Below are 22750 nucleotides of genomic sequence, written 5' to 3'. Positions count from 1 at the left end.
GTGCTGGCACCGAGACTGAGACACAAAAGCTGGAAGCAGTGTCTCAGCACCACGAGCAGGGGGCTGGGGAGCAGAGTGGCACCATAGATCACGTGTGCTTCCCACATAGCAAATATAACATGAAGCTCCCATTTGTGTAATTCTATTTCCTATTGCATCTCTCACTAATGAATGTCACAAATACCAGGCAGTCCAAAAAACAAATTACCTCCTATATTAGGGAGTGCAGGATGTCTCATTTCAGTGCTTTATGATATTCACAAATACATGCTGACACAATCAGCTACAACACCAGCCTGTAATTTTCCGTGGTGTGTGATGTGTCAGAGCAAATGCTGTCAGTTAGGGGATTTCAAATAGATGAAGACTGCAGAACACCACAGAAAGGACATTGGAGATTTGAATGAAACTAAACAAGTTTTGTAAAAATGGAAAAGTAGATTACGATGCTCTTGTATTGAGTCTGCACCCTGTGCTGTGAAAAAACAACAAAAGAAGTTAATGGATCCGGCTCATAGAAACTTTCAGATGCAGAGTGTGAGGAAAAAAAGAGGAGCAAAACCATCCAACTCCAGTCTTAACAAGGTCACTATGGGATAAGCATGTGGGCTCTTGCCCTGTACTCCTTCCCACTGAATATTCTGCTTTTTCAATAACCTTCAAATAGCATTTAATGTAGGAGTCACAAAATGGTGCCTCATCGACTCAGTTTGGCTTGAAGGCATGGCTCATTTGAATCACAATTAAAAAAATAGTTACCAAGGTGTAGAAGTCCTAATCTTTTATATAAAAATCCCTATTATTGATTTATCTTGAAAAACTTGCAGGTCCAGCATTACTGGGCAGCATTCATTCATTCATCAAACATCTGTAGGTCACTCGCTTTGTAGGACACTATACTAGGTGCCAGGGAAATGATGGAGAACAATGCAGAGGAGTCCCTGCTCTCATGGGCTCACGTTCTAGGGAGGAGAGAATTACAACTGTGTTTAGTCATGGCGCCTAGCGTTAATGCAGCTGGGTCACTGATTGAGGTTGGATATAGGTGAAGGTTGCACGGAGGGCGTGACACTTGAGCAGATAGTGAGGTGATGGGAAAGAGTCCGTCACACAGAGATCTGAAGGGAAGAGGAGACGTGATGGGAACATGTTTGTTGTACTCAGGGAACCAAAGGAAAAAGAGGGTGTTAGGGGCAGCAGAGTGGTGAGGTGAGGTTAGAAAGAACGGTAGGGCTAGTTCCCAAAGGACTTCATACAGAGGTTGGGTCTGTTATAAAATGGAGTCATGGATGGTTTACGCTGGCAGTGATGTCATCTGGTTTACATTATTAAAAGACCTTTCTGCCTGCACTGTAGAGAATCAGACACAGTGGAAGGGGAGAGGAGCCAGGAGACTTGCAGACCTTTGCAGACATTAGGTAGGAGGTGATGGTTTGGGCTAGGCTGGCGAGTGGAGGTAGTGAGAAGTAAGACCAGTTCAGATTATCTTTTGGAGAGTTTGTAAGGCCCAACTGGACATAAGAGGTGAGGGAAACAAGAAGAATTGAGAATGGAGCCGAGATTTGAGCCTTATACAACTGGCTGGATGATCACTCCATCTCACTGAGATGGGGAAAGTGGGAGGAGGAGCAAGACTGAGATGGAAGGAATTTAAGAATCATAACTGGGTTGTGTTAAATAGGATATATGCACTAAGTGTACACATGGCGATGTCATAAAGGCAGCTGGAGCTAAGATTCTGGACAAAGAGGAGGGTTGGAGATGTAAATTTGGGCGCTTACCAGTGAGGGTCCTGGTAAGAAACAGATGACACACTTAAATGGGAAAAAGGCGGAGAGTTCTATGAAGAGAATCTATAAAGCTGGGGGCACAGAGTTAAGGAAAACCAACAAGGGATGGCAGGGCACCCTAGAGCTAGCAACAGAGGGGAGCCACTCTCAGTCCTAGATCCGGAGAGTCCAGGGGAAGCCGGGCTGTCAGAACTAGACAGAGGTCATGCTGTGGGAAAGGCTACCTCTCAGGGGCTGTGTCCTTCTGTAGAGAACTGTTGCTGCCATTTTATGAGCTGGCAGGGAAGGGGTCATCTTTTCTCACCCTCCTGTCTCTTGCTGGCTCCCCGCATTAGAGAGACACAATGAGAAACCAGAGAACAAGGAGACCCTAAATGCCAGCCTTTCAGGGTGCAGGTCTGGTCTTCTTGATGACCTATGTGACAGGGTCCCCAGCTGAAGGATAGATGGGGAAGGGGTGGGTGAGTGGGAGAGGAAGTGGAGAGGAGACCAGAGAGCCTTGAGGCGGGAGGAGGAGATAGAGTGCAGATCCTGAAGCGTGTGAAACAGCCCCTGGAGTCCAGGGCCATGGTTTTAAAGTGAGATCAGTCAGCAACATTCAGCTGCTCAGGTGCAGGTGTGCAGCAAGGTAGGGACTTTGCCAGGTGAGCAGGAGAGAGGCAGAGGTGGGTGGGGAATAGAGTATTGCTGGCAGAGAAGTGCCACTTGGCAAAATTCAGCTGGAGCTTAAATACTCTGCCCTCTCCAGTTGGGGGATATGTCTCTAGGATGCCACAGACCCACCCCCTCTCCCCATTTCACTTATTAGCTTTACCTGTCTGGCTCCTGTGGGTGTTTTACTTTCAGTATCCAGCTCTAATTCATGAAGTAATTATACTTTCTTTTTCAACAGTCTATTCAGGCTCATCATCGTTTCATCATCTCTTTAGCAGAGATGTGTTTAAGACCTTGGGCACTGGGACTAGATTATGTGGATTTGAATCCTGGTTCTGCCACTGGGCTGTGTGACCTTGGGCAGATGCTTAACCTCTCTGTTTTTCAGTTTTCTTATCTGTAAAACGGATAATAATCATGCTCCCATCAAAGGATTGTTTGAGGATAAAATATGTTAATGCTTATTAAATGCTTAGAACAGTACCTGGTCTATAATCTATGCTCTATAAATGTTAGCTATTATTATTAATATATATAGGAGCATCAAGTGTGGAGGAGAAAAATGGGTAAAGGAAGTGGAAACAAAATTGCTTCCTTCTTTCTTGCACTTCCCCTTTTAAGGCAGGTCATCATCGATTGGGTTCCTAGCCACATTGCCACTGAGGGCAAACAATCAGCTACCTTTCATTGTTTTGGCAAGACAGATGAAAACTGGCTTTTAAAGAAATAGAGGATGAGCTGCCAGGGTGGAAGGAGCATGGGGCTTGAATCTAGAAGTCCTGGGGCTGGCCAGGTGCCAGCACAGGATCACAGTGGGCAGGTTATGACTACCTCCTCCATTTGCAGATGAGGACACTTGGGTCCCAGGGCTTTTGGCTGCAAGATCTCAGCTCTCTTCCATATCAAAAGTCTTAACAGTGGTTTCCAAAAATCCCAGTTCTATGGAAAAACATAGAAAGGGACCTAGGAATAAAATGGTCAAGAATTGTGTTTATTTCTTCATAGCACTGGTCAAGGACAGACCATGTTTATCCCTGGGATTCAGCTTTGTGTTAGGAGTGGCGAAGGTGTTAAGCCAGGGATTTTGTTAGTCCCTGTACTCAGAAGGCTGTGAGGTTGGTCAATGAATTTTTTCACCTCCCCAGTACTGATAGGACACAGGCCTCTGGTGCTGATTTTCTAGGCCTTGAGCATTTTAAATAACACTTGAATGATCTTATTTCGTTTCATCCAGAGTATCTTTGACATGGCCAATGCTCTTTGTCATCACGTATTGACACTTAAGTAAGATGAGGGGGTTTTCTTGTTGATTGATTGCTTTCTCTGGGTCTCCTTCTACTCACCCCAACCCTATAATGCCCTCTGCCCACTCCATTCCACTGGCCAGCTGAGCTGTTCTCTTTAGTGAGAAGGAAACCTTCATTTATTACACGATCTCAAGGCTGGAGAGTACGAGAGTTGGTCCAGCCAGCTTTGCAGTAAATATGGGTGATGAAATCCCAGATGGAATTTGACAGAGGAAGCCCTTAATTCATCACTTTTGATTTTCCTTCTCTAATCTCCTCAGCCTCTCTCACTTTGTCTGAAATGAAAAGATGTTTTCAGATTGACAAGGTGAATATTTTTGTTTGCCTAAGTAACGTCATCCCTGTGCCCCTTTAATATACAGTTAACCAGACCAAGGATTTCAGAGATGTGTTTCACTTCCCCACCGAGGGCCCAGGGCTGCTTGCCCACGTGTTCCGAGGACCAGCATTGAAGCTGTCCTCAAAATGAAAGACAAGCGAGCTGACACTGTGCGTCACACCGGCAACCTTTCCCCCAGTTCCTTTTCAAGTGAAAGTTTATTGAAAGAAGCACTAACTCAAATCACAGAGACCTGTGTTTGAAATAAATGGTCTTGCAACAAACATTTCCGTCTGTCAACGTCTAAACCTTTCAAAAGATTAAAGGAAATTAGTGCTGGCGTGTTTCATTAATTTGGCACCACAGTGGAGGAAATGTGGTACTCATTTCATTTGGGTGGATTATGAAACGTGTCAGTTTTTCCATTCTCTTTCTCCAGGGCATTTTTTTACTGCAAGGCCTGTCACGATGACATCACAGATCCCAAAAGAATAAAAAAATGCGGCTGCAAACGGCGTAAGTAGTGTTTCTTACCCCCGTCGCTCCCTCTGTCCTTCCTTTTCCCCGAATTCATTTCCCTTCTCCTTTTCCTTTTGAAGAAACACTAAAACATCAAGAGTTTTCTTGAATATGTTTATGTTTCACCCAGCAGTTTAAAGAGACATGAAATAAATACCTGTCCTCACTTTATTAGAGCAGAGGTTGAAAAATCATCACCACCAGCACCTAGGAGTAAACCTAGTGCCTAATCCCGCTTCTTGACTCTAAAGGGATGACTAGCTAGCAGTGCCCAGTCGAACACAGTAAGTACGGTGTGTGAAAAGGAGGACAGCTAAGGCCAAGAAGGAGGGAGTATTTTGTAAAGTGCTTTCCAGTGGCTGTGGGAAAGCCAAGTGTAAAGATGGCTGTACTAGGGCAGGGAGGGAAACTGAGTGTGAGGACTCGATTTCCCTAATGGGAGCTGGCTCTCTTTCCACTTGGGATCGCTGCAGTTTTGGTAGCAAAAGCCAGAGTTTTCAGCTGTGATACTTTCAGACTGGCCCAAGAAAAGAACTTGGCTGTCGCCAGTGGATTTTATCATTGTCCCAGGAATCAACCTCAAATACCACTGCTCTTTGGGGTAGACAAACTTGGGCTTGGTAGCTAACGGCATATCCTGTCTCCAGACCCTTCCAAAGCAGCTTGCCAATGGGGCATCTTGAGAAAGACATGGGAAGTCAGGAATGTTGGATCGTGAGCTCCTCAGAAGCCAGGATTTAAAGTGGGCTTTGCCTTGAGAAGGTCATGCCTTTGGCCGTGATCATGTGGCATTCATTGCCTAATAGAAATTGTTCACAACCCTAGAGAAAACGCTAATAAAGACACCTTCCTTCCTATGGCAATTTCGTCTTTCCAAAGCTCCTTATGATCATTATTTTCTTTGATCCATACCATAATCCTACATAATTGGCAGGGGGTGTTATTTATCCCATCTTACAAAAAGAAGTTAAGGCTTCAAGTTCAGTGACAGGATGAGTTTGCTGAGACCTCATGGACAGGTTCAGGCTCACCCGAAGACCTCTCCTCATGTCCTGCCCTAATCTGTTTTTTTCAGGAGAAAGGGCAAATTGGGTGACATTGGGTCTGATGAGTAAGAACACAGTTATAAAATATTGTCCCATAAAGTATGTTTCACAAGCAGGAACCACACAGATGAGCACCATTCCTGGGATATGCTGAACGATGTAGGGCTTTATTCACTGCACCCCTAAAGTGGCACAGTAAATGTAAACCAGTGAGATATAAATACCCTCTGCCGGAGCAGGGAGAAGACTCTTGGTCTAGAGCAATTTCTGTGGAAATCCGCCTGGGGCCCACTGTTTTGCTCCACCTTCTTCACTGACTTAACGCACAGAGTCCCCTCCTCTCAACTCCGAGATCCCACCCAGATGAATATGAATAGAAATCTCAGAACAAGAGCCTCTGACTTCTTGGGGCCTAAGAATTCTCCTAGTCTGACAGCCTGTCAGGACGAGTGTCTAAGGGCAAGTAAGGCACAGAACAAACCCACTCCCGAGTCCATGACTCTGAAGGCCCTTCTCAGCAGGTGGTCCAAGCCAGCTCTGCTTTGCTTCGTGGGTGCCCTTGTTTGTGCGGGGCACTGCTCTTGATGCTAGGGATGGTATGGTGTACAGGATAAAGTCCCTGCCTGCTCCCCCACCCCCACCCCCCATAAGCCTTTACTCCACTGGAGGATCTTGGAACAATGATCATAGAAACAATTAAATACATTCAGACAGAACCAAGGGCTATGAAGAGATTAGATACTGCCTGAGGGTGTGAGGGTCCTTTGCAGAGATGCTGCTTTAGCTAGGAGCAGAAGTGAGTTTGCAGTGTTTGAGGGAAGGAAGGGCAGCCAGTGGGGTCGGTGGGATTGGAGGGAGAGGGGTACAAGACAGATCAGGGAGGAAGGGGGCCACCATGGTCAGAAACTTGGGCTTTATTCCCACAATAAATATAGCTGTTTTCAAGCAATGAAATTATATCACCAATTCCTGTCGATCTCCCGGGTGACTGGACAGAGAGCAGAGTCTAGGGAGGCAGGAGTGGAGTGGAAGGATAGAGAGTAAGCTTCTCAGACTCCTGCTGAGCTGGAATCCCGCAGATGGATTTTTTAAGTCCACAGAAATGAGGATTTGATCTCTAAGGACATTTTTCCATCTTCGTTCTAGGCAAGCAAATGGCAGTGGTCTTTAATATTATCCTGGAGGGAAAGGCACATAATTGTTTGAAATAATATTATTGTCTTCATTTCCATTGAAGTTGGTTCAGCTGGTGAAGCATGCGATGTCCCATCTTGCACAGCAGAGTGCTACAAAAGGACTGCCTCTCCAAAGCCAAGCCAGTGTGACCAGGGTCCCGCTGTCCCCTCTCTGCACCCTCCCCCCACGTGGGCTCCTCCTCTCGGAGAGGCCCTCGGCTGTAAGGCTGATGTTTGATAAGTCAGAATTGTCCAAATATTGTTCTTCCTAATTACACGACCATAACAGCCACTGTTCCAGAGGGCAGGATGCAGATGTGTATGTGTGACTGGCAGTTAGAATAAATTAGTTATTAAGCCTAAGGCATACCAGGCAAGTTAGGAAATTGGGGGAGCTAAGTTTTGGTTACAAAGAAACTTTCAGTACAAGGAGCAGAATTGTTAACAATGCACCGAGTGTGCACTGCCCCATGCGCTTAAGTGGGAGAGGGCAGCTACCACATAGTCATTTGTCCAAACCTGTTAGGCCAGGTATTAATAATTCACCCTGGAATGATGCATCTCCATGAGGGCAGAGCTGGTGACAGTCACTGCTCCCTATTCGCAGCTTCCTCACCCTCCTCTCCCAGCCTAGCTCTCCCCCGTTCACTCCCACCTCCACCTCTTCTTTTACGTTTGTTCAGTGACTTGCACGTTCTGTGTCATGCTATCTGGAGCAATACCGAGTGTGGACGTTCCATGCCTGGAAATTCTGTGGTAGTATAGTTTAACTTCTGCATTTCTTTCCATTTCTTCATAGCTCTCCATCAAGGAAGAGGGTCAAATTCAGCGTCTGGCCAAGCAGCAAGCTCTCAGAATCTATTTACCCATTTTCTTTTTCTGTATAACGAACTTGGTCTAATGATTGATATTTTCTCCCCCTGCCTCTAAAAGTTTGCCAAAGCGTAGACTCCTAGGGGGCAAGTCATGTCTAAATTGATGTGTTTGAAGGAATTTTCTTGAACTTCTAATCATTGACATATTTTTGATTTATTTTTTTTCTCTTTGCTGCCTCGGAATACGGCCCCTACTCTATTTTAACTGCACACTGGTAGTGATATATTGTGAGTAAAACGGGTTCCCAGCAGCCCGGAGTCCAGTTCCCCCTGTCTTTCTCTAGAAGAGATACTTCTTTTATTTTCTGTACAGTTTCAGTTTCTTTTTTTCTTTTGGTATTTATGTTGCATGTAGCAGTGACATCATGCCCCTACTCCCTCATCTACACAGTCTGCCGAGTGGCCGGGTTCTGGAGAGCCCTGACAGCAGGACCCCCTCCCCGCCTTCATCCACCCACCCCCTAGCTTTTGGCCAGCTTCTGGCGTTGTCTTATTTTTCTATTTGAAAATAAGACCTTGACAACAGTGTTTCTCTTGAAGGCCTTGTCTCAGGACCTTTGGGGGACACTGAGCAGGCTGAGGTAATTACCACTATAGCTCTAGATGCCTCATCAACTGGGGGTCATTGTCATGCTGGCCTTTCATAAATTGTACTTGGTCTCCTTGACCATGGAGCTTGAATCCTATCCCAAAGGAAACACATGCGCTACATATATATTCCTGTGTTGTGATACATATATTACATGTCCCGGTACTTTATATGTAAAAATGTACATTTTTATATATAAGCATGGAGGTATTTTATAGAGAGAGTGAAGTATTTATTACAACATATGTGCCTCTCTATACGAGAAAGTGCTTGCTGGAGGGTTAATTGGACACCCAGCTTTGGGACTGTAAGTATCTAACCTGTCTTACTGGAGACAAGTATTTCCACAGTGGTAATTATTTCCAAAAGTCTATGACATTCCCTTGCTTTAAAATAATGTTTCTTCTTCAATCAATACCCAGTAGGACATGCCCAGTTCCTCTAGGGATGTTAGTCAGGCATCTTGGAAGATGTTTGCCTGTTTAGTAAATATTTACTTGTTTAAGGTGGAAAAGATGGCTCGAGGAGAGTGTTCTGCTCCAGTGATGAGCTCCGCAGAAGTCTGAACAAGTAAATGCAAGTCTCCAAGCCCCTAACTTAGTGAAGGCATAGGACCCCTTTCACCCAACAAGACGTAGCAGTTGAGGAGGAGCTTTTAGGGCCAGTATTTCTATGTGTTACATAGAGCAGCGCTGCATTCGGTTGTACCGGAACCCCGAGCGTGGGACCTTTACTCCTGTACACAAAACCATGGAAAATGAGACCCGGCCTGCAGAACAGTTCAGTCCAGTGGTCCTAGAATTTGGAGATGTCTCGGCACTGGGCCTCCTCATACTCCTCTGCAGCAGAAGAGACAAGTTGTTCATCGGGTTTTGTCTGGGCTTCAGAGCTGGAGGGTGTAGAGTACTCAGTGTACACACAAAACAAAGCAATGACCTTGCTCAGTTTGATGCACCCTTCTGCCAAAACTGACTCTGCAGCTTCCTTTATCTGCAGAACACCTTTAAGGGTGGCTTGAGGGCAGGAGCTACTTTTTATACCTGCAGAGCTGCCTACAGAATCTAATGACCCTTCAGAACTGGTGGGAACTCTTGATGTCAATCAACAAACAACGCTAGTGCCAAATTCTTCTGCCTTCTCTAGCCACAATATGGTGTTGAGGGAGGAATCAACCAGCTCTGTAGGCTCTGCGCTTCTGACATTCACTAGCTTTTCCTTCTCCCTCTTTCCATTTTGGGAAAACCACCTGGAAGATCTTTTTTCTCCGTCCAGAAACTAATAGGAGAATCTTGCTAAGTGAAGACATCATTGCTCATTTTTAGGACTTGAAAGAATGCTCCCTGACCCCCAGTGTCACGTCTAACAAATGCCTCACCTTACACCTCTGCAAACGTTTTCTGCCATGGATGTTTTCACCTGTGATCTTCGTTGCCGTGAGCACGAAAACAGCAGCTCCAGGGTTCAAGCTTGGAAATAATCCTTCCTGCGTTGCATTGGTTTTAACATGAGGTTGTGATCTGACAAGTGTCTATGAATTGAATGGCAGCTTTTCTTTTTCCTGCCACACAAGTCTTCCCTTGAATTGCTCCATTTGAAACCTGCAGTATTTTTGCCCCAGCAGTTGGAAAACTCCATCTGAGCCTCTCGGTCCAGCACTGCTTCTCTTGCCCCTTCCAACACGCCCTGGAAATTAAGATTGTGCAATTGGAAATTGGCTGACAATTTGGTTGCTGATGCAGGAGGCAGATGGTGCTGAGAACAGGCTGGACTCCAACTCCCTCTTCCATTCCAGGCTTGGCTGGGAAGGGCTCACCAGCAGAGAAGCTGCGTTTGACAGCTGATTGTCAGTGTGACGCAAGGAAAGAGCAGTAACTAAACTACACCTACAGCAGCTACTGCTCCACAGGTTTCCTTTCTCACGATCGTGGCCTTTGAGAACATAGCAAATGTTGTCCAAGAGCACCTCTGAGAGATCTTCTAGTTTTAAACACTCACGAGTAGAGAGTAAACCTTTGATGATGTCCATTAGGGAAATACTTTTATGTTGTCTCTATAAATAGCACTAGGAAGTCATAATGGAAATATTGGATGAATATTCACTTCATTGTGGTGAAGGAAAGCACATAAAAGCTTTTTCTCAAACTGTAAAACTGTTAGGACAGAGTTCTTAGGGGGAAGGTGAGACCCGGGGCCTAATTCTTGGCAACCATGTAACCTCTTTGAATCTGTGGCACCAGTCCAAGAACAAGAAACTTACGATGTGGGCCAAAGAGAAAATCAGGTCCCCAGAGGCTTGTATTTCTGCTCTCCCAGAGTTAAGCTGGCCTTACGGGGGCAATTAATTGAGCATAAAGTTCTAAGAGCCCTCAGATGGAATGACAAGTAGCTACAGTATGTACACCTACCAGAGACACTTTCTTGTCTGTTCCCTGTCTCAGGACGCTGCCTCACAGCTTTGAGGAGACCCAACCAGCTGGTGCTGAACTGGTTCTGTTCTGCTGCCCGTGGCTGCAGGGGCAATGTGCAATTTGCCACTTTTGACCACTCTAAGACCATCTCCTGGAACCTCCACCCCTTTGACCCTGCTGCCTCCTAAACATCTATTGTGGATTGGGAGAAGCAACTAAATTAAAATGACACTGCACGCACATTTCAGTTGTTACAGGCAAACGGTCCTCTTCCTGCTTGCTTACAGAGATAGCCAGCTGGTTTGAGTCTGTTAACTAGCTGCTCTTCCACACAGATCCACTAGATGTCCTCATCGATCTACTTTATATTACCGTTGAGATCCTGGGGAAAACCTTCTCTGAGGCTTGTGATTTGGGAAGAGAACACTGAATGACTAGGTAGTAAAGACAATCAGCAAACACCAAAGCAGCGAGGGCACTTTTTGTGGCTAGAGAGTAGATATGAAATTTACTTCTGTTTTAAATAAATATTGAAACTTTCAAAGTTGCTCTTTGAAACCTAACCTTGGCAGTTTTAAACAGCACTCTGTTATCTGAAATTAACCTTCTAACCTGTAGAGCTCTGAAAAGGAAACAATCACAGAAATGGAAATAAAACACCAGTGATTTGGAATGTCCATGATTCGCTAAAACAAAACCAAAGGATTAGGAAGCCAGAGAGAGAGAGTTGACGGAGACATGAGTAGTATTTTCCAAATTAGGAGGTCCTTGACTTAATTTCGATGTGATTTTATTTTACAACTGGAGAGTATAATTTTACACACAGACTGTCCACATCTTCTGGAAGAGCTACCGCCAGGGAGGCATGTCCTCACCCGGTTTAGTTACAGAGCTCGTACAGTGGCCCAGAGGAAGGCTCTTCCCACCGGAACACACATCCTTCAAGCCTGGCGGATCACTCCACCAGATGCGAGGTCAGAAGGGGCCTCACCTTTTAAGAAAGAGGACCTGGGAGGATATAGGTGAACACACCAGATGGGGATGGGGAGATCAAGGAGAGTGGACTCTTTCAGAAGTAGAGCAAAAGAGCCACCCTTCCAGTCGGGGGCACCTTGGTCCAGACTCTAGACGTTGTAACTGACGCAGGTTTGTCAACGTGTGGGGCTCAGCCATTTTTCACTGTTTCTGTCTTGTCTTGGAGCCTCTCACTAATCATTCTTGCTGATTTTTTTGTGGTGGTGCTTGTGTGTCTGCTGAGGTTTCTATTTTGTATCTGGCGTGAGTGTAAAAGTGATGACTGAGAAGCAACGACGAGTAATAGCATGTTTTCCTTTTTATGCATATGCTGCTTTGGAATGTGACTGCTTATAATTAACATTTAATCTTCTTATAGCAAATGGTTTTTCGCTGCTTTGATTACCAGTTTCAGCCTGTTCCTGCATGCTAACAATATGAAATTTTAGAACAATGCATGGTCTCCAGAAGAGCCAACAGTAACAGTTGCAAACAGTCCCTGAGAGGCACTTGTTTAAAGATGTGTTTCCTCCTGAACCCTTATCAAGTAGGAGGTTTAAATCACCCCTTATGATGGGCTTACCTCTGTCAAAGCCATTTCAAAACTTATTCCACCCCCATCCACCCTCCCCTTGTCCTTAAAGATGGTATATGTATGTATATGTATGTATATATATGCACACACACACACATATATATGAACTTTCTTTCCCTATAAATGTGTCAGATTCTATTACTGTATATGAACCCAAAATGGCAGGATGAAAATGAAAACCAGGGACTGTTGCTAATGAGAAGCATAGCATTTCAGAGTTTGATGGGTTTCTTTTCTGCTACAGCATTTGATTAAAATTTTTTTCAAAACAATTTATCTATAGTGAAACAAAAAAATCATCTTCATTTCCCTTTTCTGTATAAATAACAAATCAATATTTCCAGTACAAGAACTAGCAAAGAAACAACAAGCAAGTGGTCTCCAAGTTGTACACCAGATCTGGATTTAAAGTAACCTTATTTTCATGTCTTCAGCTGAAGACATTTTCTCTTTTCTCGATTTCAGTAACTGGGGGTGTCTGGGTGTTCATGCCATGTTTTCTAAATTCTTCTGATTCGAATGCTATAGTAGAATTTTCCCCTCTAAAAGCTAAGCTCAAGAATGATGTAGTACATGTTGAACAGGGCTGGGGTTGCATGGTGACGATGTGAGCAATTGGCTAGCTAGGATGCTAAAAGAACTTGTCACTAAAAAATGTGAGCCAAGTTTACAAGAACGGAGTTGCTGCTGAAGAGATCTCTCATTCATCTCCCCCAGTGCCTGTTCTTCACAATCATAACGTTACCCCTGCTTGACAAATATACTGTATGGCAAGTCATAAAGGTCTTAGAACAGGACTTGACCCATTTGAGAGATTTAAACCCCTCTTCCTGGTGACTGTAACATTCAAAGAGGGCAAAACCACAAGCCATATTTTAAAGTAAGGGTGCAACCATTCTCCACAAAGGAAAAGAAAGGGGGGAAATATGACTTTCGAAATGGAAGGTGTGGGCACAGGGAATAACACCTCTCTTTAGTTCAGGTTACTCTTTGGCTCTAATGCTTGGAATTCTCCCCTCCTGGGAGAGAAGCAGGCCATGCAGGCTTGATAAGCAAACATTTTTGCCCATTGTAGCATCAGATTGAGGTACAAAGAGCTTCTCATTGAACTTAACTGGAAATTGGCTTGCAGGGTAAAGGCGAAGGGCATTGAGAACCCCTGCAGCGATGTCCAGCCACTTTTTTGCAGCTTGCGCTTGAGCTGGGTCCCCAAGCAGCACAGAACCTACAGTACTGGCCTCAGAAGCACCATCAGTGCTGCACGCAAGTCTCAGTATTTTACATGCGGTCTCTTCTTTTATTTCATGTTTTGCAATTTTTAATCTATTTTGGCCAGACTTTTCTGTAGAAGAAAAAATTATGATTCTCCAGTAGCGAGTTGCTTTCTGAATTTTGGGTGGGTGGGGAGAGAAAGGGAGATAGGATTTTCAGATTCTTCTAACTTCAAGCAGAAAATGCACCCAAGAGTGGCTCAATGCGTTGCAGCAGACCAGCATCTCGTGTGCTTCGGGTGACTTGTTATTTTCGAACTTCCTTTAATGTCAAACACGCAGCGTTAGCCTTGAGTAGCTGCATTACTTATATGGACAGATTTGGATATTTGTTCTGTCAAGAGTAAATTTAAATTCCTGTAGGCATCATGTAAACTCACTCTGGGGAAGTTCAGCAGAGGCATCCTCAGATTCTATATTAACACGTAATTGTTTCACATCTAATTTGATGAAAGCTTGTCCCAGCCTCTGCCTAATGCCCAGAAATGGATGGAAATTAGAAAGCCTACATATTAGCTATATTTGCATCTTGCGAAAACCATTTATTGTACCAAGTCAGCAATTCATTGATTGGCTGTGTGTATATTTTTATATTTTGTCCTCCTGTATTCATTGTGCCAGGGGAAAAATGCCAGTTACGTTTTTGCTGTTGATAGCACGCTCTTCCTCTCATCCAAGACCCCAACTGTTATCAGCCATGCCCTTTTCCTGTAGTCTCCCGCGTTACCTAGGGGAGAAAAGTCGTGCACAACAGCCTTGGGGATTATAAAGGCAATTTATATCTTTGCTGCTTTTTTTCTGATGTACAACCCAACTGTTACCAACAGTCACTCTGCATTTTTTTCTGGGTCAAGACTGTTAATGTGAACTAAGACCTGTGTTAAATCCCTTCAGCTCCCTTCCAGCCGCCTTGCTGTGTGTGACCTTGCCATTAACTACCGCTCTTCCTCTCCTCTCATCCAACCACATGGTTATAGCCAAGATGTCCATCTACAAGAGAATGAGACGGGCATGTTGTTTTGATTGCGGACGTTCTGAGCGTGACTGCTCGTGCATGTCAGACCGTGTGCGTGGTAACGTGGACACCCCTGAGAGAGCCTTCCCACTTTCTTCTGTCTCTGTTAATGATTGCTCCACCAGTTTCCGTGCCTGTAAGTTTAACTCAACACTCGCAGTTCCATGTCTGTGCTGTCTGTGGTATCATCCCTGTCTTGTGTTGTGCCTTGTGGTCCTGTGAGTCAGTCAAGCTGGTGTTTCCTTCCCCATGTGACCTCGTATGTGGTGGTATGTGGCCCCAGTTTCCTGTGTCACTGTGTACGTGCCGGGGGAGGCGTACTTCTTGGAATGGCGTGTAGCACTGTGATGTTACCGTGTGGGGATAGTCTCTCTCCTTTAAGTAACTACAAATGGAGATTAACATGGCAACAAATCAAATACAATATAATGCAGAGGTGTGTGGAAATGTATACCTTAATATTCGTAGGGGAAGCTTAGACATCGGATTGGGCCACAGGGAGGAAGGGAAAAGGTGTGGGGAGAACAAACCAGCTCTGACTTTAAATTCTTTTTAGTGAGTTTAGATAGTTTCTAAAACACACCAGGGTTTTGATGGAGATGTATTTTTTTTACTACGTCTCCCTAATCTGTATCTCACTCCTCCAGTGCCAGATTGTGTCCTATGTTCTGAAGGAAAAGTGTTCTAAATCTGCCAACCTACATGATAAACTGGGGGATTCTAGAGCTCCTTCTCAAAATGATGGATAATTCAAAGGATCGTTCCATTAATATCTTTTATTTTTCCAAAAACACAGCCCCCTGTTTAAGCTATCTTATAGCAATTGTAATTTCAAATAACCAAAACTGTAAGCATTGAACCTCCAAGTCTGTTTGTTGCACAGACCTTTGAGGTCAGTTTGCTTTGTTATCTGCAAGCTCAGGGATGTTATAGAACCTGCCAAGGTCTCGAGCTGGTAGCTGCCAAAACTGAGATATGCCAGATTCCTGAGACAGCTATCATCATTGTCTTCAGCATGGGCTTTGCTGGGATTTTACTGACACAATTCACAGGTGATATTACTGAAAGCTCCAGTTTGTACACAGAGACACTGGGATATGGCTTCTCTTCTAAGGGCAGAAGAGGTTGTGGTTCTGCATGAGGACTTGGATGCCTTAAAGGGTAGCTGTAACCTTATTTCCGCGTTTGGTAGCATGGGAGGCAGAAGACAGTCCTTCCTCCTGTCCTTCATCCCTTTTAAATGCACCCAACACATCTTTTGATGACCATATTGCCATCTTTTTTCTCCCTTAAGTGCGTAGAACTGGTTGAATTAAACTTCCATCATCAGGGGTTAATTCCCACTGGCCATGAGGATGTAGAAGAGCGCTTTGCTCTTGAGCATTTACCCCCATGGAAAAATTGCCCCACTCACCTGTGCCAACATTGAAGGCGGTCCCTGCATGGTGTGCTTGTGTGACAGTGATCCATAGAGGCTCTGAGGGCTGGGAGAGTCCTAACCTCACCGTGTGGGGTGGAGCAGTGTGCCAGGGCCAGTGCTGGTGTTTGTCCCTGTAGTTCAGGTCTGAGGCATGATCTGTGCATTGAGCTGTCTTAGAGTCATCTGGAAAAGTTAGATCTGGGACCATGAATCATCCTCTGAAATTCATGATTCGCTGCCTCTCCAGGACAGTGCCAAGGGACAAGATTCATTCATAATAGTGATAGGTATTGAGAGGGATTTGGGACTGTCTAAATCTTGTCCTGATACTGATCTAAAATGGAACTTTTTAGATAGAAAGTTTCCTTTAAGTGTTTCTTACAGATGCCTCAGTATGAATTCTTACCACTTATTCTTATAGTGAGAGTTTTCTCTGATCATATGACACTACCAAGGTCTAGTAGGCCACAACTACACAGTGAATTTGTGTGTCTATGAAGTGTGGCAAGATACCAGCTTCAGAGACAGGAGCTGGGGAGCATGAGCAATGGGGTGAGCTGTGGCCAGCTTTGATTGACTGTGGGGAATGTAACCATCAGCCACTGGGTTACCCTCCCACCTAAGGCAGAACTCCTGTTTCCAAATAATTACTGGGCTCTAAATCCTTGGCGGAGAGTCAGCAGAGAAAGGGAAGGAGCCACTTGGGCTCTAAACTGGGGCTTGTGGTCATGTCTTGGCACTGGTCATCCATACCAATCACAGCAAAACCTGCGTGAGGCCCATGATACTTGGTGCATGTAATTTCCATTTTATCCAGGAGAAACCATAATTGGAGGGATTTCTCAGCTCTGCAATTGAATCTAAGTGTTGGTGGAGGCCAGGAGAAGAAAAACTTGGGGTGGGATTGTCCCATCCTCTCAGAAACATCCTGTGCATGAGATCGTTGTCCTTCCTGCCCCTCCGAAATCAGCCCCACCACAGAGAACGTGGGACTTTGGGCTGGATGTTGAAGCCCTAACTGGTACTGACAGCCCTGGGGGTGGAGGGGTGCCGCCCCTGTTTCATTGTCTTTCTGCCGTCATCACTCCATCAAACCAAAGCAGATTTCATCCATCCCTGTGTGAGACCACTCACCTTTGACCGTTAATAAGAAGTTAGGAAAATCCATTCCAATCTGAGCCTCTTTATGCGCCCACATAAGCCCTTCATCTCCAATTAAAAAAATGTCTATCTCTGTGTGGAATTCCACTGGCAGAGCTCCAACAGCAATCCCTGGCCTTCCCTCGCTGGTGGTGGGGCTGGGTGGTGCCCATTTGACAGAGCTGGTTGACTCAAAGAGCGGTGGTGAGAGTGGGCTTTTCATTAAATATGAGCAGATGTGAATTGTAGAGGGTTTGACAATTAGAAATGGCAGGAGAAGGGCCCTTGAATCAAAGTGAGGTCAGATGGGCGGATCAGATTACTTCTCTTACATTCTTTAGTTGTTCTGAAAATCATTTTGAATTAGTGTCAGCAGAGCCATGATGGGTTTTGCCCTTTGTCTTTTATGCTGGGGCTGTATTGTTTCCCAAGACACTCATTAAAGGTCATTATATTATTACTGAGCTGCTTTGGTCGCAGTTTCCCAGTTGAGCCAGTGTGCTTTGGAGACTGCCTAATTCGTTTCTCTCTTGCCTTTCGTCTCCCTCCTTACTATTTTTTTCTTATAAGGGGAGAGATTTCCGTTTTCAAGGGACATTAAATTGAAACACAAAGTCCCATTATGTGCTTTCTGAAGTGGGAAGAGAAGTAGCCGGTTCCCAGGGGAGTGGTAATGTATTAAAAGTGTTCACACAGTTTTAGAAATCTGCCTTCTCCCAGCAGGACCTGCCTGCTCAGCTCACCTCTGCTTGGAGGTGTGGCCCATTACCGCCTATCAGTTTTTGTTAAGTCACTGACTGCTCTCACTGTTGTCTCCTTCTATTGAACTCACGAGAGATGTAAGGCCAGACTGTGCTGACAAAAAGATCTGCTGAGAAGGAGTCCTTTACAGGAGACTTAAAAAACAGTGTCAGAAAAGCAAGGCAGAGACCAGCAAGGATTCATCACAAGACCATTCTGTGGGGCAAGACTAAATTGTTCAAAGTGGTAGGCTAGGATATGGGTGTCCGTGTACCATCATTGTCTGGTTACTGCAATTTTGTTGCCACTTCACATGATTCTGGGCAGGAGTACCAGCTCTCTTAAAAGACACCCAGGTGGTATGGGCCCCCGACTTTTTGTAGGTAGCTATATTCTAGTATCGTCAAATATAAAAATACATGTCTAACAATTTATACACATATAAATATAGATTTGGGTTGTAATCATTCCATTTTCCCTCAATACAATTTTGTAAAATGGTCTTTTTTCTCTGTTCAGAATTTATTCTTATTATTTGTCTTGCCTACTATCTGATTGCTAAGTCTAACAGAGAGGGACAATTAAAATTATGATGCAGTGACAACATAGGGCCCTATTGATTCAAACCTGCTGAGACCTGCCTGACAGGATGCTGGCCACAAGCTGTCAGTTACTGTGGCATGAACAAATTAATCATGTGCCAGAAGAGGAACAGATTTTTAGACTTGCACTTGGAAATAGTTTTAAAGTACATGTGTGATCACTCACACCAACCTTTCAATTTACTAATAGTTTAAACCTGTACTATTGCATACACCCTTTTCCAAACTACTGTAACTAATTTTAAATTGTGCATGACTTTTATTTTGGGTATAAGTATAATACGAGGAGGCATTCAGTGCCAATGGTTAGGTTGAGATGAGAAGTCCACTACAATTAGGTTGAAGGGAGACATACCAAAATCAGTTCAGTGGAATCTTGAGTCTTGTCAGATAATAAACAAAAATCAGCTTATCCCGAGTAGCCTTTGGTTTGTAAGGCAGAGAATTAACATTGCCACTAGAACTAAAAAAGTCCCCTGGGTGAACGAGTGGCGTTTTGAAGTACTGTGAGGTCAGATACTGGGGCGGGGCGGAAATTGCTCTAGGAAAATGTCTGCAGCAGGGCACACCCTATGCTGACAGTCGCCAGTGCCTGCTGAAGGGAGATTTCATTCAGTGAGTTGCATTTAAAAATCAACAGGCTGTCGTTATCTCATTCCTTTCATGCATAGTTTTGGGTGACCTCCTCAGCTCCCTCTCCAAATTTTGTTTATTTTACTTCTAGGCTCTCTCCTTCCCTCTCCCCCTCGCCTCCTTCCCTCCATCTCTCCTTCTGTCTCTCCCTCTGCCTCTCTCTGTCTCTCCATGGCACTGAACACTAAAGCAGCCTTTGGGCCATACTCCAGCTCTTTAGCTAGCTCTGGCGAATGCATCCTGATTTTCCCATTTGTATCCTGTTGCGGGAAGTGAACACAAGAAGGCGAATTGGCCTAGCCAGCCATGTAATCATTCCATGAGACTCGTAATGCACCTGGGAGGGCCTCTTAGGGCACTTTTTTTTGGTAGCAGACAAGGCTGCAAAGCCAGTGCTGCTCACTTGATGTGGTGGCCACATTTAGCAGTGAGTTGACTAGCAACATGGCTTCCTATGTGCTTATTCAGCAGTCGGCTCTTTAAATCAGCATAAGGCAGCAATCACACTTCGGCAAAACTTCCTGTGAAAAGAATCCCTTAAATCGCCCATCTCTAAAGAGCTCCAAACAAGCCAGGTTGTCATTCTTAATAAATAGCTGAGTTGCTCTTTTTTTCTTTTCAGTTTAGCACCCGGTTATATAGTCAACTTGCATTTTGGGACCTCACTGGGCTCCCAAACAGTATTGTGGAATTCTTTAGGATAAATCTGCTATGAAGAGGCACCGCATATAGATGAAAGAGAAAGGGAACAGTCAGCAAACAGAAAAATGGCAGCCAATTTTTCAAAAGAAATCCTTTGAAATGGAGTTGGGAGACGAGAAGTAGAAAGGTCAAAGTGAAGAAAGACTGAAGGGTCCTTGGTGTGTACCCTGTCACTTGGACACTTCCCTTTTCAGGGAAATGCTTCAATAGTGGACTTGGCTCTTCAAGGACAAACTAGAAAAGACGCTGGCGTGCCACAAGTAAGCTGAGCAGAGGTCCTTGTGCAAGGTGACATGGAAATTATGTTTGCATTTCTATTCAGGACAGTGGCCGGTTGCCCTAGTAGTCACCCTGACAACTGCTACCACTGGGCAGCGGATTCTCTGTCTTACCTCTGTGATGGGGGACAGAGGTGGCCAGTTAGCTCTCTGTCTTCCCCCTCCTCCACTCTCTTGGGTGACAGATGCCAGGACCAGCCCGCCTTTCACTTGTGCTTTCTTGTCAAGGCTCTGCCTTGAGCCCAAATCGTGACCTTTACTGTATGAAATAAAGTACTGATGAACAAGCAGAGGTTTGAATTAGAGCAGCTTGGAGCAAATGTCAGGTCCATCTCTGCTCCTTCCTCTACCTGTACCGGGAGTCTGGATTAGACCCAGTCTGGAGTCTGCAGTGCCTTAGGCTTTATGGGTCTGGGGAGACATAACTTATTAACAAAGAGTTATTAAATTTTTATCAATTTTACAACACAATGTAAATGCCTCCTATGAATCTACATTGTATTCATTATCATTTAAAACGTTAATTAAGTCAAAGTTGCATTTAATTTCTCTCTAAATGGGCCTCTGGGAAGAGGCTTTTAGAAACATCTGTGGGAGCGTGCAGCTCCGGAGACAGGGAATCCCCCAGCCCACACTCAGGATAGCCCCTGAGTTGATTGCAGTCGTGTGTCTGTGGCTAATTTGTTGTGATGTGAATGGGCATTGTCTCAAATTAGCATCAGGCCAACGATGGTGTAAAGACATGGGAGAGAGGCTGGTGGGGCTGCGGCCCAGGCTTCCCTGCCTCCTGCTTCCCAGTGCCTTCCAGACCGAGGTGGGAGGTTCATTCAGGACACCTCTGGTCTCAGTCCTACCTCAGATTCTCCCTTCTCACATGGGGCCTGTCATGTTGGGTGGATGCTTCCTTCATCAGACAAGGACATTTGTCCTCTGGCTCAACCAATTCACAGCATGTGCCAGTATGCTCACGGGGAAGAGCTTAGAGTTTGGGGTCTTGGACTAGCATTTAAACCTGGAAACAATGAGCTCCATGCAACATAATGAGGACCCTGTTCAGACAGAGTAGACATGGAGATTAAAAACTGATCATGCTCTTGGGTGAGGAGAGAGGAAGGGTGAGGACTACTAAGAACTGCTGGAAACTGCTTTCTCCCTTTGAGGCTAGGTTGATGTTTTAGCCTTGTCTGAGTGCAAGCTACCCCCTGCACAGTTCTGCTGTTTTTGCATATGTATTCCATCTCCCTGGAGCAGAGGTGTGTTAATGTGGGGGTACAATTGCTCAACTTGGATTCAAGTTAAGAGTGGACTCAGTGGAGTCCCTGCTCTTACTCTGTGGAAGGTACTTTGCCAACACAGCGTGTGTGTGTACATGTGTACACTCATCCATGTATGCATGTTAAGTTTAACACACAGCATTTGCTGCATTGGAGGTGCTATTTATGTCCTTTACCAATGTGAATTTAATGCTTATCAAGATCTGGTAACTGTTATTTGCCACCAAGGCAGCTGTACTGTGCCATTTACAGACACGGCAACTAAGCCATAGAGTTTTAATGACCTGCCAAGGGCCACGCAGCAAATCAGTGGCAGGGCTGGGATTTGAAAACAAGCTGGTGGCTCCGCAGCCTGTGGAGTAAGTTGAATTTCTCAGTTACATAGTTGAAGATGATCCATAGGTCTGTCTATCTCCAAGGAAGGAGAAAAAGATGAGGATTTCAGTAATGCAGACTCAAGACAGTCTAGGGAGTGCTATGAGAGAGAGGTGCAAAGGCCCAGAGGTCACCTCCTCTTGGTCAGCCAAGGAAAGATCCCATAGGATGTATCATTGAAGATGTGCCTTGGAGAACAGGAGAAAAAGGGTATTCTACCTAGCAGCATGAGGAAAAGTAAGGCAGTAGGGAGGTTGGGAGCCTCCTGCCAAACAGCCTGTCACCCAGTTTGGTTGGAGCTTAGGTCCTGTGCAGCAGGGTGCGGGGAGAGGAGCCCTGAAGGGTAGGTAGGGCCTGAATTGACAAGGGCTCAGCCATGAGGATTTTGTCCTTAATCTGAAATACAACAGACAGCGTTCAAGATGTTTGCTCAGGGAAGTGACGTGAGAGGCTTTGCTCTGGGAAGACTTCTGTGACAGCTGTGGAAGTAGGAACTGGGTCCAGGGGGCAGCTGGGAGGCCTGTGAGGGTGACAAGCTGCAGAGGGGTGCTGTGCTGGGGGGAGGCGGTGCCCAGCCTCTCTGAGAAGCCACAGGAAGGAAGGCCCAGGCGGGATCGCCAGCCTCTAGTACTCTGCAGCAGAAGCGTGTTAACCAAAGCTGAAGCCAAGAAGTGAAGATCTTTTTTAAAAATGTTTAATTAATAGCTGGGAAGCAATTGAATTCTGTCAGTTAAATTTCTTGAGCACAGTTCTCCCCAGCCGACCTGGCCGTCGTCACAATTCCTGCTTGGGCTCAGTGGGGTTTTCTTGTTGGAGGAGAATTTACTCAAGTCTCAGCCGGCACCAGAGCCTGCAGGGCTCCGTGTGCTACCCAGGTCCTGTGGATCTGTTCCATCCAGTTCCTGTTTCTGACTAGTGTTTCTTCTTCCTCCCTCACCATTCTCCCCATTTCCAATAAGATGCACATCTTGAGCATGTTGGTGGTGAGAGAGGAGGCAGCTCTCAGTT

General features: G+C 45.2%; 1 protein-coding gene across 16 annotated transcripts in view; it reads left to right on the top strand.

Annotated features, from left to right (window-relative positions):
- Window positions 1-22750, top strand: part of KCNMA1 (potassium calcium-activated channel subfamily M alpha 1) — a 720350-nt gene that overhangs the window by 582611 nt on the left and 114989 nt on the right. For 11 of the 16 annotated variants that reach the window (XM_024561262.4, XM_024561261.4, XM_045196202.3 and 8 more), the window contains one exon: window positions 4510-4586. In XM_024561262.4, coding sequence (XP_024417030.2) covers window positions 4510-4586 — 77 coding nt within the window. Of the gene's footprint in view, window positions 1-4509; window positions 4587-7904; window positions 7914-14539; window positions 14714-22750 lie in introns of all 16 variants that reach the window. The other 5 variants (XM_071221238.1, XM_024561260.4, XM_045196199.3 and 2 more) reach the window with 3 other exon arrangements.

This window comes from Desmodus rotundus, chromosome 4 (assembly GCF_022682495.2).
Source record: "Desmodus rotundus isolate HL8 chromosome 4, HLdesRot8A.1, whole genome shotgun sequence".
In the NCBI taxonomy this organism is placed as follows: domain Eukaryota; kingdom Metazoa; phylum Chordata; class Mammalia; order Chiroptera; family Phyllostomidae; genus Desmodus; species Desmodus rotundus.
Note: the sequence above shows the minus strand (reverse complement) of the source record. Positions and strands in the feature narration are given on the sequence as shown.